Genomic DNA, 18,693 nt, shown 5'->3' with positions numbered 1-18,693 from the left:
CAGGGAGTGTGACGTGTGTTTCCTCTGCTCCTCTTCCTGGCATAATGACATCGCTTCCTGCAAAACCGCAGGCAGCGATGGGCATTACCGCAGGTAAATCGCGGCTATTCCGGTGGTATACCGCACATCATTGCTACCTGCGGAATACCCCCGGAATACCGCAGGTACCTGCGGAAATTAATGGACATGCACATTTTCTCAAGAAAGTTTCTCGAGAAAATTTTCTCAAGAAATTTTCTTGAGAAAAATCCGCACAGTGCGCACAGCTATTTTTTTTTCTCATTGAATTTCATGGGAAATGTCTGCACAAAGATTGCAGACATTTCTCAAGAAATTTCCGGGGCAAATCCGCGGGTAAATCCGCGGGAAAAACGGTCTAGTGCGCACATAGCCATGTGTAATATTAGTGTGTTGTGTGGGAAACATGCTGGCAAACGTCTTATTTACACTGAACAAAAATATAAATGCAAATTCCTTTGGAGACATCATACGGTAGATAAATCAACATTCAATTAATGGGCAACAGCCCTGGTAGAAATGTTTGCAGTCAGCATGCCAATTGTACGCCCCATCAAAACTTGCTACATCTGGGGCATTGTTGTGTGTGATAAAACTGCACATTTTAGACTGTTTTTTTTTATAGTAGCCAGCATAAAGCACACCCGTGCAATAATCATGCTGGCCAGCCTAAGGTACACCTGTGCAATAATCATGCTGGCCAGCCTAAGGTACACCTGTGCAATAATCATGCTGGCCAGCCTAAGGCACACGTGTGCAATAATCATGCTGGCCAGCCTAAGGCACAGCTGAGCAATAATCATGCTGGCCAGCCTAAGGCACACCTGTGCAATAATCTTGCTGGCCAGCTTGAAGCGCATTGGAGCAATAATTATGCTGGCCAACCTAGGGCACACCTGTGCAATAATCACGCTGCCCAGCCTAAGGCAGACCTATGCAATAATCATGTTGGCTAGCCTAAGGCACACCTGTGCAGTAATCATGCTGGCCAGCCTAAGGCACACCTATGCAATAATCATGCTGGCCAGCCTAAGGCACAGCTGAGCAATAATCATGCTGGCCAGCCTAAAGCACACATGTGCAATAATCATGCTGGCCAGCCTAAGGCACACCTATGCAATAATCATGCTGGCCAACCTAAGGCACAGCTGAGCAATAATCATGCTGGCCAGCCTAAGGCACACCTGTGCAATAATCATGCTGACCAGCCTAAGGCACACCTGTGCAATAATCATGCTGACCAGCCTAAGACACACCTGTGCAATAATCATGCTAGCCAGCCTAACACACACCTACAGCCTGCCCCTACACACACAGTTCTAATCATATACTGACACTCTCATGTGTTGGACACCTGTTGGGACCCAGGAACAGAGCTTGTAGCCAAAGATCAGTGCCACATTCAATCGTAAAGTATATTAGTAAATTGGATAATTTACTAACTTAAGCCTGTTTATCTTAAAAAAATTCTACCGAAAACCCCCTTTAATTCTTAGCTGCGATGCTAGGTTATTTTACTTTCTGAAAAGGATCTGACCAATTTTATTTCTGGATAATTTAATCTATTTAATCACAGCTATGGAAAAAAAAGAGGCAATGTAACGAGGGTATAACACTCACTTTCCCCTTTGAAAGATGACAGGCATGTAATGCTTGCTCCACTCTCTTCCTGTCGGCAGGAAACAGCTGGAAAATACTGTCCAAGAGGGAAAAAAGATCACGTTCTTAAGATAAGTCAGATTTGCAGCAATTAATACCCCGTTAGCTGAGAGCTGGTTATTATAACGCGAGATATTGTTATATTGACGTTGTGGATGGAGATGTGCAGACACTGTGTGAAGCTGATAAGCATTAATCCCAATGATCACGTTATTATATCCATTCTTAAGTATGTGGAAATGTGTTTATATATGTAATCTTCTTTCCATCTAAATACATATTTTCTTATGCTTTCACTTAATATCTTTTTGATAATGATCGGAAACTGTATACACGTAGCTGACAGGTTCCCTTTAAATTCGTGTATCTATGAGTCAGGTACAAACTGTATTTCAAATGTGGTTAATTGATGGCTTACTTTCGTACTGGAATTTTTCCTTCTGCATTTAATTGAAGTGTGAGTTTCACGTGTCTAAAGAGAAAAAAAAAATAACAAAATTTAAAAAATTATCAAGATCCAAAAATTTTCAAGATCCAAAAATTATCAAGATCCAAAAATTATCAAGATCCAAAAATGATTAAAAAAAATGTCAGCGTGTATAATGGGCTGTCACTTTGACTATTTAAAGTAATGTAATGTTAAAAGCTACTTACAACTTTGCTCAACATTCCTAAATACAAAATAAAACCTACTTTCTTCAGTAACATTTCTGTACGATGTTACTGCTGCAGAATGTATATTTCCTTAATCTAGCTGGGTGATCTGCACAAAGATGCAAAGCCATCCATCCGCTTTTTCCTTTCTCTCAGTTTCAAAGATAGCAAGAGGAAGGGGGTTATACACACCTCTACAATATGGAGACGGGAGAAAGTATATACAGTCTCAGAGAGGGCAGAAAAAAACAGGCTGAAGATAAGGAGGAGAGCAAATGAAGAAGAGATGAGTGCAGGATAGAAGCTGTGCTGATGTAAGCTGGTGAAGACAGCAGCACCTGGGATACACACAGAGCTCATATCCAGCCTATATTACTGAGAGAGATACACAGAGCTCACATCCAGCCTATATTACTGGGAGAGACACACAGAGTTCACATCCAGCCTATATTACTGAGAGAGATACACAGAGCTCACATCCAGCCCATATTACTGGGAGAGACACACAGATCTCACATCCAGCCTATATTACTGGGAGAGACACACAGAGCTCACATCCAGCCCATATTACTGGGAGAGACACACAGAGCTCACATCCAGCCTATATTACTGGGAGAGACACACAGAGCTCACATCCAGCCTATTTTACTGGGAGAGTCACACAGAGCTCACATCCAGCCTATATTACTGGGAGAGTCACACAGAGCTCACATCCAGCCCATATTACTTGGAAAGACACACAGAGCTCACATCCAGCCTATATTACTGGGAGAGACACACAGACCTCACATCCAGCCTATATTACTGGGAGAGACACACAGAGCTCACATCTAGCCTATATTACTGGGAGAGACACACAGGGCTCACATCCAGCCTATATTACTGGGAGAGACACACAGAGCTCACATCCAGCCTATATTACTGGGAGAGACACACAGAGCTCACATCCAGCCTATACTACTGGGAGAGACACACAGAGCTCAAATCCAGCCTATATTACTGGGAGAGTCACACAGAGCTCACATCCAGCCAATATTACTGGGAGAGACACACAGAGCTCAAATCCAGCCTATATTACTGGGAGAGTCACACAGAGCTCACATCCAGCCAATATTACTGGGAGAGACACACAGAGCTCACATCCAGCCTATATTACTGGGGGAGACACACAGGGCTCACATCCAGCCTATATTACTGGGAGAGACACACAGAGCTCACATCCAGCCTATATTACTGGGAGAGACACACAGAGCTCACATCCAGCCTATATTACTGGGAGAGTCACACAGAGCTCACATCCAGCCTATTTTACTGGGAGAGTCACACAGAGCTCACATCCAGCCCATATTACTGGGAGAGACACACAGAGCTCACATCCAGCCTATATTACTGGGAGAGTCACACAGAGCTCACATCCAGCCCATATTACTGGGAGAGACACACAGAGGTCACATCCAGCCTATATTACTGGGAGAGACACACAGAGCTCACATCCAGCCTATATTACTGGGAGAGACACACAGACCTCACATCCAGCCTATATTACTGGGAGAGACACACAGAGCTCACATCCAGCCTATATTACTGGGAGAGACACACAGAGCTCACATCTAGCCTATATTACTGGGAGAGACACACAGGGCTCACATCCAGCCTATATTACTGGGAGAGACACACAGAGCTCACATCCAGCCTATATTACTGGGAGAGACACACAGAGCTCAAATCCAGCCTATATTACTGGGAGAGTCACACAGAGCTCACATCCAGCCTATATTACTGGGAGAGTCACACAGAGCTCACATCCAGCCTATATTACTGGGAGAGACACACAGAGCTCACATCCAGCCTATATTACTGGGAGAGACACACAGAGCTCACATCCAACCTATATTACTGGGAGAGACACACAGACCTCACATCCAGCCTATATTACTGGGAGACACACAGCGCTCATATCCAGCCTATATTACTGGGAGAGACAGAGAGCTCACATCCAGCCTATATTACTGGGAGAGACACACAGACCTCACATCCAACCTATATTACTGGGAGAGACACACAGACCTCACATCCAGCCTATATTACTGGGAGAGACACACAGAGCTCACATCCAGCCTATATTACTGGGAGAGATACACAGACCTCACATCTAGCCTATATTACTGGGAGAGACACACAGGGCTCACATCCAGCCTATATTACTGGGAGAGACACACAGAGCTCACATCCAGCCTATATTACTGGGGGAGACACACAGAGCTCACATCCAGCCTATTTTACTGGGGGAGACACACAGAGCTCACATCCAGCCTATATTACTGGGAGAGACACACAGAGCTCACATCCAGCCTATATTACTGGGAGAGTCACACAGAGCTCACATCCAGCCTATATAACTGGGAGAGACACACAGAGCTCACATTCAGCCTATATTACTGGGAGACACACAGAGCTCACATCCAGCCTATATTACTGGGAGACACACAGCGCTCATATCCAGCCTATATTACTGGGAGAGACACAGAGCTCACATCCAGCCTATATTACTGGGAGAGACACACAGACCTCACATCCAACCTATATTACTGGGAGAGACACAGAGCTCACATCCAGCCTATATTACTGGGAGAGACACACAGAGCTCACATCCAGCCTATATTACTGGGAGAGACACACAGAGCTCACATCCAGCCTATATTACTGGGAGAGACACACAGAGCTCACATCCAGCCTATATTACTGGGAGAGACACACAGACCTCACATCCAACCTATATTACTGGGAGAGACACAGAGCTCACATCCAGCCTATATTACTGGGAGAGACACATACAGAGCTCACATCCAGCCTATATTACTGGGAGAGACACACAGACTTCACATCCAGCCTATATTACTGGGAGAGACACACAGACCTCACATCTAGCCTATATTGCTGGGAGAGACACACAGACTTCACATCCAGCCTATATTACTGGGAGAGACACACAGAGCTCACATCCAGCCTATATTACTGGGAGAGACACACAGCTCACATCCAGCCTATATTACTGGGAGAGACACATAGTTGGCAAAGTTGTAATTTTTGGTGTTTTTACATCAACCTTGTTAAATTTTCAAAATTGGGAAAGCTTAACGAGAGGGAATATGGCATAGCACATGAGATATCAGTCCTTACATTTTCTCGTAAAAGGAATAGCGGGAAGCGTTGTTTAGAAGAGGATTTTTGACGATTGTCATAATGTCACTAGCCCAGTCCTGCAAAAAATAAAAAAAACAAAACAGATCTATTATAAAACAGCCAAGCGTGCTTGTACTCTAGACTACTTTCTGTTGTTTTTTTGTGTTCAGTGAGATTGGTTTTCTAGAATACAGTCAGCATCAGCAGTGTTCCGGAGAGTTACTCCGTGTCCACTGACTAGCTGCAGTGGTCACCTTTAAAGCAGGGGTACACAACATGTTTGGTTGAGAAGCCACATTGCCAATCTCAAATGCCACCATTTTTTTGTTTTTATAGAAGCTCTTTATTGTATACAAGCTCTGTTCTGCACCAGTCTCAGCGCTCAGGTTTTGAGAGACGCGCATGTATTTGAATATTAGAAGCAGGGAGCGGCGGCTCCCGGACAGGTCTGCTGGCGGCAGCAAGCCCTTTGGCGGGATGCATGTTGTGCAGCTCTGCCTTAAAGGTTTATTCCCACAATTGGAATATAATTCACAAAGCGCATTAAATACATACTTATTAATATACAGACTAAGCCCAGCATAGTTTATTTCTTGTACCTTTTATACATTTTTTCATCTCTATCTGCCCCATCATCTATCCAGTATCCCTTTGTTGAATGGGCTTTTCTATTGTTATCTGCTAAAACTACATTTCCCAGCAGCACCCTGCTTCTCAGTGTTGAAGCTCCCTCTCTCTCTTTACTATGGGCTCCTGGTGAACCCCACTCTGAGTTATCTTCAAGTTAAACTAAGTGTAGCTCCGGCGTCTCTGCAGAGAATCTGACTTACTGACCACCCTGGCCGGGTCGTGTCCTTTCTGGCCATCCATGTGTGCTGCTGCCTCCTTCCAGTCCTGGGCCATGTACATGCCACTCAGAGGTCCCGAGAGTGCACCTAAGAAATACACACGCGCGCACCGACCCGCCTCTTAAAGGGTCGGCATGTCATTTCCCACATGTCTTTCAGCCTATTGCTGAGAGGCACTGGTTATTTAAGGCATCCACCCATTAGGGGAGGTGACTGTGCAACACATTTAGTTAGTTAGTATACCAGTTTGCTAGCTAGTTGTGAGGTACTGTTATCCTTATCCCTTGGTTTGTCTTCTTTACCTAAGTCTGCCTTCCCATACCTGTCTGTCCCTGCCGCGCCACCATACCTGTCCATACCTGTCTGTCCAGCCTGTACCTGAGTCCGTCAACCCCAATAATTAGAGGATAGAATCCATACCACACAAGGCCACTAATAAATATTAGATCTTACATATGAAAAATCAATAAATATAATAAATAATCTCAAAGTGTGGGGATATAGGATCAATAGGACCATTCGGAATTGAATATACCATACCAAAAAAGAAGAAACCGAACTATAAGGTCACTGAATATTATATCTTTATTAATACATGATTAAAAAATTGCACACATAATTAAAAAAACCACCTGACCTGGGATCAGCTGCCACAGTCCCTGTGAGGGGTAGCTGGCGTCCACCTCGCGATGGGCGCTTAATTAAGCCCCTCCCACTAAAGGGTGGGTTCAGGGGCCAACCTGTGGCCCAATGGGTCCACTAATCCCACGTGCTGCCCCTACACCAGCCACGAGCATTACACTAAGAGCCTAAAGCCGGCATCACACGAGACGATATATCGGGCGATATGTCGTCGGGGTCACGTCGTTAGTGACGCACATCCGGCATCGTTTGACATGTCGTAGCGTGTGACAGCTACGAGCAACTGTGAACGAGCAAAAATACTCACCTTATCGTTGCTCGTTGACACGTCGCTCATTTTCAAAATGTCGGTCCTCCTTCTGTGCTCCGGTTGTTCGTCGTTCCCGAGGCAGCACACATCGCTCCGTGTGAGACCCCGGGAACGACGAGCACAGCTTACCTGCGTCCCGCCGGCAATGCGGAAGGAAGGAAGTGGGCGGAATGTTACGTCCCGCTCATCTCCGCCCCTCCGCTTCTATTGGGCGGCCGCTGTTTGACGTCGCTGTGACGCCGAACGTCCCTCCCACTTCAGGAAGTGGATGTTCGCCGCCCATAGCGAGGTCGTCTGGAAGCTAAGTGCGTGTGACGGGGGTAAACGACTTTGTGCGCCACGGGCAACTAATTAACTGTGACGCACAAACGACGGGGGCGGGTATGATCGCTCGTGCAATCGCACTATAGATCGTACCGTGTGACGCCGACATAATGCAACAAAGTTTTCACGACAGAACTGTGGTGTAAAAGTTTTGAAAAGTGGCAACATTTTGGAGCAACTCCGTGTTGCTCTAAAATGTGATGACTTTTGGCATTTTCATATGGTGCTGGGGTGAGACAGAGGTGTAGAAAGGACGGGATGCTACAGCTCATCTAACTCATTAGAAGCGATGGCATTCCCTGTGCCTTTGTATTGTTAGATATCACATATAGTCCTAATACGGAGGAAGAGGTTGCACTGTAATCTCATCACTGTACTTTACAGGAGACATTGGTAATATCAATGTAAATGCAAGAAATAAAAGCCCTGTAAGACTGTACCATACCTTGCCGACATGTTCCTTGTAGGACACAAAGTTATGGAAGGTAAGATCCACCATATCTGACCCGGTGACGATACACAGAGTTTTGGCCAGGAAATTATTTTCAGGAAAGTCCAGGTTGAAAACTTCTCGTAATTTCGGACTCTATATATAAAAGTGACATTGTATTACTTGGTGAGAAATCGATTTAAGTTACTATAAGGCTTTTGGTGGAACTTTTGACTTATTGTTGACTTATTAATGACATTGTTTTACATGTAGTTTTTTTTTATATTTTGAGCACTGATTTTTTATAGCATGGTCTCTATTAAAAAAAACAACTAATTGGTACTCTTGCAGTTTACACACTGGCCACTGGGGCTATTACTTTGTCTTTTCGGAAACATTTTTCAGCAGGCGCATTATCAGCCTACTTGACAATTTCTTCATACGTCTCTGAAGTATGAATCCCGATGTCAGCTGAGTTACATAGCTAAAATCTGTCTGACACAGCAGCAACTGGAGCTTTCTCTGATCGCTGCAGTTCAACCATTTAGATGCTGCTGTCCATCTTTGTAAAGTTAATATCATAATTTTTCCCCCTTTAAAAAATATATTAAACAAAATTATAATTTCGTATCATCGTGTCTAAAAAAAAAAAGTCAGAATATTAAAGAAAAAATCAGAACCTCAGAATTGACTTTTTTTTTATTGCCACACTGTCACAAACCACCGGGGGGGTCACTCAGAAATCCCCCGCGCTGGCTACCAGTACGTCACAATCGGGGGGTAACAAGTGGGGGTCACCCCTCCTTTATACCTCCCGACCGACAGACAGAGCACGTGACGCGCTCTCTAGCGCCCCTCTTATAGTCAGGCCAATTATGGAATTGCCCGACAATAAGCAAGGAGGCCGCTATACTACTTATGCCGATTATTGAAGGGTCCCCGGTGAGAGTAAGGTATATATTCCCCCGACCTCCGCGGGCGGAATATATAAAATCTCCCCGAATCTCACTGGCCTCCCCACAATAATCCTTGGCACAATTCGCTGCCACCAACCGATTTACGGTAACTATTAGCCGAACACACAGACGTGGGATTCAAGATCGAGATAACAGAACAGCCCAAGATTAATTATATAATTTAATCAGCCTAAAGCACACTAGAAACTACAATATATACAATAGGGAATCTACAGAATATACATATGTCAGAGTACAGTTACAATCAAAGCATGGGTTACAAACAGGCATACACAGTTCCAGCAGTTACCTTGTTGCGTCTGGCCACAGGGGGGCGCTGTACCCAGGTTTCTAGGATCCTTCCCACAGATGTTTCCTACACGTGCCCCCAGCGAAAAGAACCCTGGAAAATGGCCGAAGTAGGGTTATCAACCTGGGCAATCCAGGTCCCCTCCTACCTTCGTGACCTCACAGGGAGCACTGCTCCACCCCTGGCTTGAGTTATGGACAATATCCCAACATGGAATATGGGCCATAACTTTGCCTGGGAGCGTCGTAGGCGGACGCCAACGCTCTCATTGTGACAGTTATGAATTTAGCTACAGAACGAGGGGACTCATGACCTGTCTGCCAGTTCCCCATTGGCTGATATCACGCCTGGGGCATTTCCCAATGTCCTGCTCCCATAAAAAGGGTGTGCCGGCATCGTCCGCATGCAGAGACACCATTTTTATGGTTGCCATATTTATCGGAAATATGGCTTGCGAGATATGAACCATTTTTTACTGGAGTCGTTCTGTCTGGCTACTTCCAGAGCCTTGCTAATGAGATACAACTCTTGTTACAGGGTGACGGCAGGGAGTCATCCTGTGTCCATTGTTCCCACACCACCTCATCTCCATATCACAGGACATGGCCATGGAGGTGTGAGTGGAACACTGAGAACAAGAAGGGAGGGGGCACTGCCAGGGAGTGATGAGAGATTATGACTGGAGTCATAATTCATCTTCATATCCCGGGATTTGCCTCACACCTCCCCCCTTTTGAGGGCGCTAGGGGGCAGCACACTCCGGTGTTCCCCCGTGCGCCCGTCCGCGACCTCTCCTTGTCGGGACAGCCCGTCTGCGTTACCGTGGTCACGGCCCCTTTTGTGGCGAATGGTGAAGTTGTATTGCTGGAGCGCAAGGCTCCATCGCAACAATCGCCCATTCGTCCCAGAGACGGTGTGCAACCAGCTGAGGGGATTGTGGTCCGTCTCCACGATGAAGTGGCGCCCGTATAGATAGGGTTGCAGACGCTGCAGGGCCCACACTATGGCCAGGCACTCCTTCTCCATCGTGGAATAGGCAACTTCCCTTGGTAACAGCTTCCTGCTCAGGTACAAGACTGGGTGCTCTTGGCTCGCAGAGTCCACCTGGCTGAGCACCGCACCGAGGCCGAAGTCACTGGCGTCGGTCTGTACTACAAACGGCCGCGTGAAGTCGGCTGCCTGTAGCACGGGCGGGCTGGACAGGGCGTCCTTTAGGGCCCGGAAGGCTGTCTCGCAGTCCATTGTCCAATCGACTGCAGAGGGCAGCTTCTTCTTGGTGAGGTCCGTCAAGGGCTTTGCCAGGCTACTATAGCATGGAACAAACCTCCTATAGTACCCAGCGGTCCCCAAGAAGGACATCACCTGCTTCTTGGTCCTGGGGGTGGGCCAGGATGCGATGGCTTCCACTTTCTCAGGCTCGGGCTTCAGTGTTCTCCCACCTACCCGGTGACCGAGGTACTGGACCTCGCTCATGGCCAGCTGACACTTTCCCGGCTTGATGATCAAACCTGCCCGGTGGATCCGCCCGAGCACCTGTGCTAGATGCTCTAGGTGGTCCTCCCAGGTGGGACTGAAGACGGCAATGTCATCCAGGTACGCGGCCGCGTACCCTTCAAGTCCCTTGAGCAGGGTGTTGACCATCCGCTGGAAGGTGGCAGGGGCATTCCTCATCCCGAATGGCATCACCGTGGACTCGTACAGTCCAAATGGGGTAATAAAGGCAGAGCGTTCCCTGGCCTTGCGAGTCAGGGGGATCTGCCAATATCCCCGGCTCAGGTCCATGATGGTCAGGTACTGAGCCCCGGCCAACTGATCGAGCAGGTCATCGATGCGTGGCATTGGGTACGCATCGGCGACCGTGACAGCATTGAGCCCCCTGTAGTCCACGCAGAACCGAGTGGTTCGGTCCTTCTTAGGGACGAGGACTACAGGCGAGGCCCAAGCGCTGTTGGATGCCTGGATCACCCCCAGCTTCAGCATCTCGTCAATCTCCTGGCGCATGTGTTGCTGCACCTCCAGGGAGACCCGATATGCTGAACGCCGGATCGGGGGATGATCCCCAGTGTCCACGTGATGGACAGCCAAGTCAGTCCTTCCGGGCTGGTTGGTAAACAACCCCCGGAAGGGGTGTAGGGTGGCCCACAGCTGGGACCGTTGGTCCTCCAAGAGCTGGTGGCCAACCTCCACATCCTCAATGGATCCGCCTGCCCTAACCTGGGCTAGCATATCCAAGAGGGTTTCCGCTTCTACCTCCTCGGGCAGGTTGCACACGGGGAGCGCACATGCCTCCCGCTCATGATGTGCCTTCATCATGTTCACATGGAAGGGCTTCCGCCTTCCACGGGCAGGGTCCAGGGTGACCAGGTACGTCACAGGGTTGAGCTGCTGGTACACGAGGTATGGGCCTTCCCAGGCTGCCTGAAGCTTGTCCTGTGGTACGGGGACCAGTACCCACACCTTTTGACCCACTTGGTAGGTCCTCTCACAAGCGTTCTGGTCGTACCAACGCTTCTGATCGGCCTGGGCTTGAGCCATATTGTCGTGTACCAGTTGCGTCAAGGCCTGCATTTTGTCCCGGAAGCGCATGACATACTCGATAACCGACACTCCAGGGGTGGCCAAATCCCCTTCCCAAGCCTCTTTCACCAGAGCCAGGGGGCCCCGCACACGTCGCCCGTACAGGAGCTCAAACGGTGAGAATCCTGTTGAGGCCTGTGGAACCTCCCGGTAAGCAAATAACAGGTGTGGGAGATACCGCTCCCAGTCACGCCCATGGGAGTCGGCCAACATCTTAAGCATCTGCTTTAAGGTGCCATTGAACCGCTCGCACAGGCCATTAGTCTGTGGATGGTACGGGCTGGCCACCAGATGTCGCACCTGGACTTGCTTACAGAGGGCCTCCATCAGCTGGGACATGAATTGGGTCCCCCGGTCAGTGAGCATTTCCTGGGGAAAACCCACTCGGGAGAAAATCTCCAGCAATGCGGTGGCCACCTTGTCAGCCCGAATGGACGACAAGGCCACTGCTTCTGGGTACCGGGTGGCATAGTCCACTACCGTCAGTATGAAGCGTTTCCCGGAGCTGCTGGGGATGGCCAGCGGGCCGACCAGATCCACAGCCACCCTCCTGAAAGGCTCATCGATGATTGGCAGAGATACTAGTGGGGCTTTGGGGTGTGGCCCCGCCTTCCCCACTCTCTGACAGGTTTCACACGAACGGCAGTAGGCAGCCACATCGGCCCCCATTTTTGGCCAGTAGAAATGCTGGTTTAACCTGGCCTTGGTCTTAGCGATCACTAGGTGTCCGGCCATCGGAATCTCATGTGCGATCTGCAACAACTCCGTCCGGAACGGATAGGGTACCACTAACTGTCGGTCCCTGGGCCACGCCTCCGGTGAACCCTGCTGGACCGTGGCCCGGTACAGCCGTCCTTGGTCCCAGACCACTCGCTCCGGGTCCGAGTCCGAGGGAGGCTGTGCCGCCTGCTCCTTAAGAGCTTTCAGGCTGTCGTCAGCTTCTAACGCTGCCTGAAACCCCTGACTAGATGTGGCCAGAATCGACGAGACTGTCACATCTTCGGTCAGTACCCCGGGACCTGTGTCCTGGCCTCCACCTGACTCGGCTGCCACTTGGTCAGAAGGGGAAGAGCTATCGGACCTCCGGGAGGCCCCTTGGCTTCCAGCACTCCCACTGCGGGTGACAGCGGCCACAGCCGCTGCGACCGTGGGTCGTGCCTGCTCCTCCTCCGTTCCTGACCAAGTCGCCGGTTCAGGCAGACCTACCTGGCTTCCTGACACCCCGGTTGTGGGGGAACCATGCACCGAGATCTTACCTGGGAGCACTTCCGCTCCTGGACCGGCCCCAATCTCACCTGCCTGTTCCCCCCCTGCAGCAACAGAACCCCGCTGTGAAATCTCTGGGGACCCCACATTTGCTGTGGTAGCCCCCACCCCACACACTGGTCCTCCCCCTGCAGCACCCTGCTCTCTGCTTATCCCTGCAGAGGGCAACAGATCCCAGCTCACAGGCTGGTTACTTGTAGAGGCATTGTCACACCTTTCTCTGACCCCCTCCCCTCCTGTCACAGCTGCAGCTGCGTGTGTGTCTATGGTGTCTGTGCAAGCAGAAATATCAGAGTTCACTCCCTCCTCCCTTACATCATTCATAGATAACACATTAACATTGTCCGGAGGCATGTCAGTACTGGCTGAAGGTTCAGCCCTTGGTTGGGGCCCAAACTGGGAGGTTATCTGCCCCAAATCTGTCCCAAGTAGCACGTTTGCAGGGATCCGATCAGTTACCCCCACCTCCCTCACCCCTCGCCCTGCGCCCCAGTCCACATAAATGTCAGCAACAGGCAGCGCCGGGTCAGTGCCTCCAATCCCGGAGACAGCGAGGGTTTTTCCAGGGATCAAGTCTTGGGGGGACACCATCTCAGGCCGCACCAGAGTCACCTCCGAGGCGCTGTCTCGCAGTCCTATGGTCACAGACCGGCCGACGGTGACAGGTTGGAAGCTGTCCAGGGACCTACCACCACCCCCACCCACACAATACACCTTGGGCGGCCCTTGGGACGGGGACGGAGCCGGGGCCTTGGGACGCTGAGGGCACATGGCCTTGAAGTGTCCAGGTAGGTTGCACTGGTGGCACCGTCTTGGTTCCGCCACGGGCCTGGAGAGGGGAGTTGAGGGGGACACCCCCTTCAGTCTAGGGGCAGGTGGGGCAGTCGCAGAATTCATCTTACCCCCTCTCCAGGTGCTGCTGGTGGCCGCTCTCCTGGCCTCAGGGGCCCGGTTGTTGGTGTAGTCATCGGCAAGGGCAGCTGTAGCCGTGGACCCCTTTGGCTTCTGGTCTCGGATGAACTGGCGGAGATCCTCAGGGCAGTTCCACAAGAGTTGCTCCGTGATGAACAAGTCCAGGATCTCCGGTCCGGTGGAAAGCTGCAGGCCTTGGGTCCAGTGGTCGGCAGCTCGGGCAAGTGCCCGCCTGTGGTCAGCCCAGGAGTCCTTTGGTCCCTTCTGTAGGCTCCGGAACTTCTTGCGGTAGGACTCCGGGGTGAGGTTGTACTGTTGGATCAGGGCCCGCTTGATGGTGTCGTAGCCCTGATCTGCCTCAGCAGGCAAGTCCCCAAGGACATCCAGGGCCTTACCCCTTAAACGGGGGGTCAGGTATTTGGCCCACTGGTCCTTGTTCAGATGGTGCTGCAAGCAAGTCCGTTCAAAAGCAGTCAGGAAAGAGTCCAAGTCTCCATCCTTCTCCAGCACTGGGAAGTCCTCAACACGGACCTTTGGAAGTTTGGTGTTTTGAAGGTCACATGTGGCTGATGAGGGCCGGAGCTGAGCTAGCTGCAGCTGGTAGTCACGGTCTGCCTGTCGCTCTCGCTCTTCACGCGCTGCCTGCCGCTCTCGCTCCGCAGCCTCACGCTCTGCGTGCCGCTCTGCCCTGCGCTCTGCCAGGAGTTCCTTGTAGCCCTTCTGGTCTCCAGCCTGGAGAAGGGCCATAGCCATTTGAAGAAGGCTATCCGAGCCTCCCAGGCTCGGTGGAATGGCACGTGGTGATCTGCGGCACGCTGCAGAGCTAGGCGATTCACTGTCCCTTTCAGAGCGGAGGGCTGGCATCTGGCTCGTTGAGGAACCTTGGGTGAGCTCCTCCTCATCTTGTCCAGCAGTGCCAGGTTGCGCAATGTCCTCGGCAGAACGGTTTTCTGGCGTCGAGCTCCTGGAGGACTCGTGGGCAACCTCCTCATTGCTGTCCACAGCACCGTCCTCCCTCTCTTCGGCTCCTGCCTTAGCATTGGCCAGTTGCATAGCTCTGCTCCTGGTGCCATCAGCCATTCTTGCAGACTTTTGGTCACTGACACAGAACTGACACCTGATGCCTCCACACACCTTACAGTATCTGCACTCTGACACTCTAGTGTTGAGCTAGTCTGAAGACCCCAGCAGCCACAGCTGCTGCAGGCAGTCTTTAGTGTCTGGGAGTATGGGTCTCACACTCACACACACTATTATCTCGATCCCACCGCTATGCCACCAATATGTCACAAACCACCGGGGGGGTCACTCAGAAATCCCCCGCGCTGGCTACCAGTACGTCACAATCGGGGGGTAACAAGTGGGGGTCACCCCTCCTTTATACCTCCCGACCGACAGACAGAGCACGTGACGCGCTCTCTAGCGCCCCTCTTATAGTCAGGCCAATTATGGAATTGCCCGACAATAAGCAAGGAGGCCGCTATACTACTTATGCCGATTATTGAAGGGTCCCCGGTGAGAGTAAGGTATATATTCCCCCGACCTCCGCGGGCGGAATATATAAAATCTCCCCGAATCTCACTGGCCTCCCCACAATAATCCTTGGCACAATTCGCTGCCACCAACCGATTTACGGTAACTATTAGCCGAACACACAGACGTGGGATTCAAGATCGAGATAACAGAACAGCCCAAGATTAATTATATAATTTAATCAGCCTAAAGCACACTAGAAACTACAATATATACAATAGGGAATCTACAGAATATACATATGTCAGAGTACAGTTACAATCAAAGCATGGGTTACAAACAGGCATACACAGTTCCAGCAGTTACCTTGTTGCGTCTGGCCACAGGGGGGCGCTGTACCCAGGTTTCTAGGATCCTTCCCACAGATGTTTCCTACACGTGCCCCCAGCGAAAAGAACCCTGGAAAATGGCCGAAGTAGGGTTATCAACCTGGGCAGATCCAGGTCCCCTCCTACCTTCGTGACCTCACAGGGAGCACTGCTCCACCCCTGGCTTGAGTTATGGACAATATCCCAACATGGAATATGGGCCATAACTTTGCCTGGGAGCGTCGTAGGCGGACGCCAACGCTCTCATTGTGACAGTTATGAATTTAGCTACAGAACGAGGGGACTCATGACCTGTCTGCCAGTTCCCCATTGGCTGATATCACGCCTGGGGCATTTCCCAATGTCCTGCTCCCATAAAAAGGGTGTGCCGGCATCGTCCGCATGCAGAGACACCATTTTTATGGTTGCCATATTTATCGGAAATATGGCTTGCGAGATATGAACCATTTTTTACTGGAGTCGTTCTGTCTGGCTACTTCCAGAGCCTTGCTAATGAGATACAACTCTTGTTACAGGGTGACGGCAGGGAGTCATCCTGTGTCCATTGTTCCCACACCACCTCATCTCCATATCACAGGACATGGCCATGGAGGTGTGAGTGGAACACTGAGAACAAGAAGGGAGGGGGCACTGCCAGGGAGTGATGAGAGATTATGACTGGAGTCATAATTCATCTTCATATCCCGGGATTTGCCTCACACACACTTTCCCCCAAAAATTAGTAAACAGCAATCAAAATATCATGTGTTCCAAAATGGTATAAATAAAAATATCCGCTCATGGTGCAAGATACAAACTCCAGTACAACACACAACAGTGAAAAAGAAACTGACCTGGTTACATTTTTTTGTGCCAATCCCAACATTGACTTTTTTTATGGCTGTCTTAGGGCTTAGCTTATAATACGGGTGAGGGATATGTGATTGTGACGCCCCTGGACTATCAGGTCGCCACAGGATACTGCACAAGCTGCCCTTCCGTGCAGTATTACAGGGCCCTCATGGTTCTGGGTCTTGTGGTGTTGCCTCCAACAGCAAATCAAATCCTTGATACACCCTGCACCACACCCACCGGGCACACCAGTGGACGGCTTGATTAGAATGAAGTCACCCACCTGGGGGGGGGGTCAGGGAGGGGTGGTGAGGAGTGTAGTGAACAGTCTGTAGTGAGGAGTGAGAGGAGGTTGGTAGTGGTGGCTCCCAGGAGAGGATGTCTAGGTTGCAGACGGTGGTCTGGACCTAGAGGAGTCAGACCCTCGGTCGCAGGTGATTACGGCTAGGTGCCTGGACCTGTCAAGGAGGATGGTCAGCAGCCTGGCACTATCGCCGGTCTGTGACCGAAGGCACGGCGGGGTACACGGGCCCTAAGTCGGGGAGAAGCTTCATGCAACCCGGCAATTAACCTGAGGAGAACGGAGCCTTTATGATCTGTTCCCACCCGCTCCAGAATCGGGGCATTAGCGCAATGAGGGGGATAGGGCCTTCCAAACAAACGGTCCAAAAAATCCCAAGCGTGAACCCTGAGAGCAGGCTTCCACACTTAGCCACAGTGGGGAGTGGGACCCAGCAAGTTTCAGACTACTGGGCCACCACGTTGAAGTTAAACTAAGTGCTAGGAGGCAGGTCACCAGGCAACACCATAGGGGACGGGACTCGGACGAGCTCCCTTCAAGTGGCAGCGATACCCCGAGATTTGGTTTACCCGGTTGTCAGCATCTGCTTATTGACTGAGTGAGTACTTGAGTGACCCCTGCATCCCACGGCATCCCACCAAGTCCCAGGCCCTGTCCCTACCTGTGGAGGGCAGCGACATCCAGCTGCCCCACTCCATCACCCCAGGTACTCTCAACAGCAGCGGCGGTACTCCCAATTACTGTACACCACGTGTGGCGTCACAAACTACATCTCCCCTGTAAATACCCCCTTTCTTTATTCGACTGTGGCCCCTAGCCCCCGGGTCTGGACGCCCTCGAGCCACGAGTAATCATCCCCCGGATCCAAGTGGTTCGACCGCTGCAGGGGCGGCACATGATCTTTTATGAGAGAGACCTTAGACCAATGTTATATTACGGAGCAGTACTGATGAGTGTATTTTTTCTCATACTGATTTGGCATGAGGAAAAATTTGCCGCATGCTGTGATTGAAAGTGTATATCGGACCCGTACAAGTCTATGGGTGCGCGGTGACATTGAACTGCACTGATGTCATCCAAGTGCAGTCCGATATATGCCAACAATGGAGTAGATGGAGAAATTACTCTCTCCCTCTTGTCATCTCCTGTGCTCCGATTCTCACATGTAAAAGCTTCGGATCTCAGTAGAATGACTCTCGGCTCACACTCTCATGAGAGTTTAAGCACAATCCACCTCTTGTATGGGAAAATATACATTCATATGACCCCAGCTTTAAAGGGAGTCTGTCACCCCCAAAATACAAATGCATCTGCTTAAACTTCTATATAGGTCACTGAGACCTCATAAAAAAAAATCATACCAGGCATGAATATTTAGGAGTTTTATTTGAAGAATTTTTTTTATTTAGAATATGAAAATGAGGGAGCTTCGAGGCAACCTTGTCGTGGTCTATAGCTTGGTGCTGTCACACACAGACTGGGGGAGAGTCTGCCATGAGCCCAAACACACAACTTAAATGGGGAAAACACCACAACAAGACGAGGGGTACACCGGGGACACTTAACCAACTGTGGACCCTAGCGCTAGTGAGAGGTAAGATGGACACTTC

At 50.2% G+C, this 18,693-nt stretch overlaps 1 protein-coding gene across 2 annotated transcripts in view; it reads right to left on the bottom strand.

Moving 5' to 3' along the window:
* PLCB2 (phospholipase C beta 2) overlaps nt 1–18,693 on the bottom strand; it is a 203,852-nt gene that overhangs the window by 79,668 nt on the left and 105,491 nt on the right. For both annotated transcript variants that reach the window (XM_075330434.1, XM_075330435.1), the window contains exons 4-7: nt 8,084–8,224; nt 5,512–5,591; nt 2,096–2,149; nt 1,639–1,714 (exon numbers count right to left, since the gene is read on the bottom strand). In XM_075330434.1, coding sequence (XP_075186549.1) covers nt 1,639–1,714; nt 2,096–2,149; nt 5,512–5,591; nt 8,084–8,224 — 351 coding nt within the window. The remainder of the gene's footprint in view (nt 1–1,638; nt 1,715–2,095; nt 2,150–5,511; nt 5,592–8,083; nt 8,225–18,693) is intronic.

This window comes from Anomaloglossus baeobatrachus, chromosome 12 (genome assembly GCF_048569485.1).
Source record: "Anomaloglossus baeobatrachus isolate aAnoBae1 chromosome 12, aAnoBae1.hap1, whole genome shotgun sequence".
NCBI lineage: Eukaryota > Metazoa > Chordata > Amphibia > Anura > Aromobatidae > Anomaloglossus > Anomaloglossus baeobatrachus.
The sequence above is the reverse complement of the archived record's forward strand: the minus strand, read 5'-3'. Positions and strand labels throughout refer to the sequence as shown.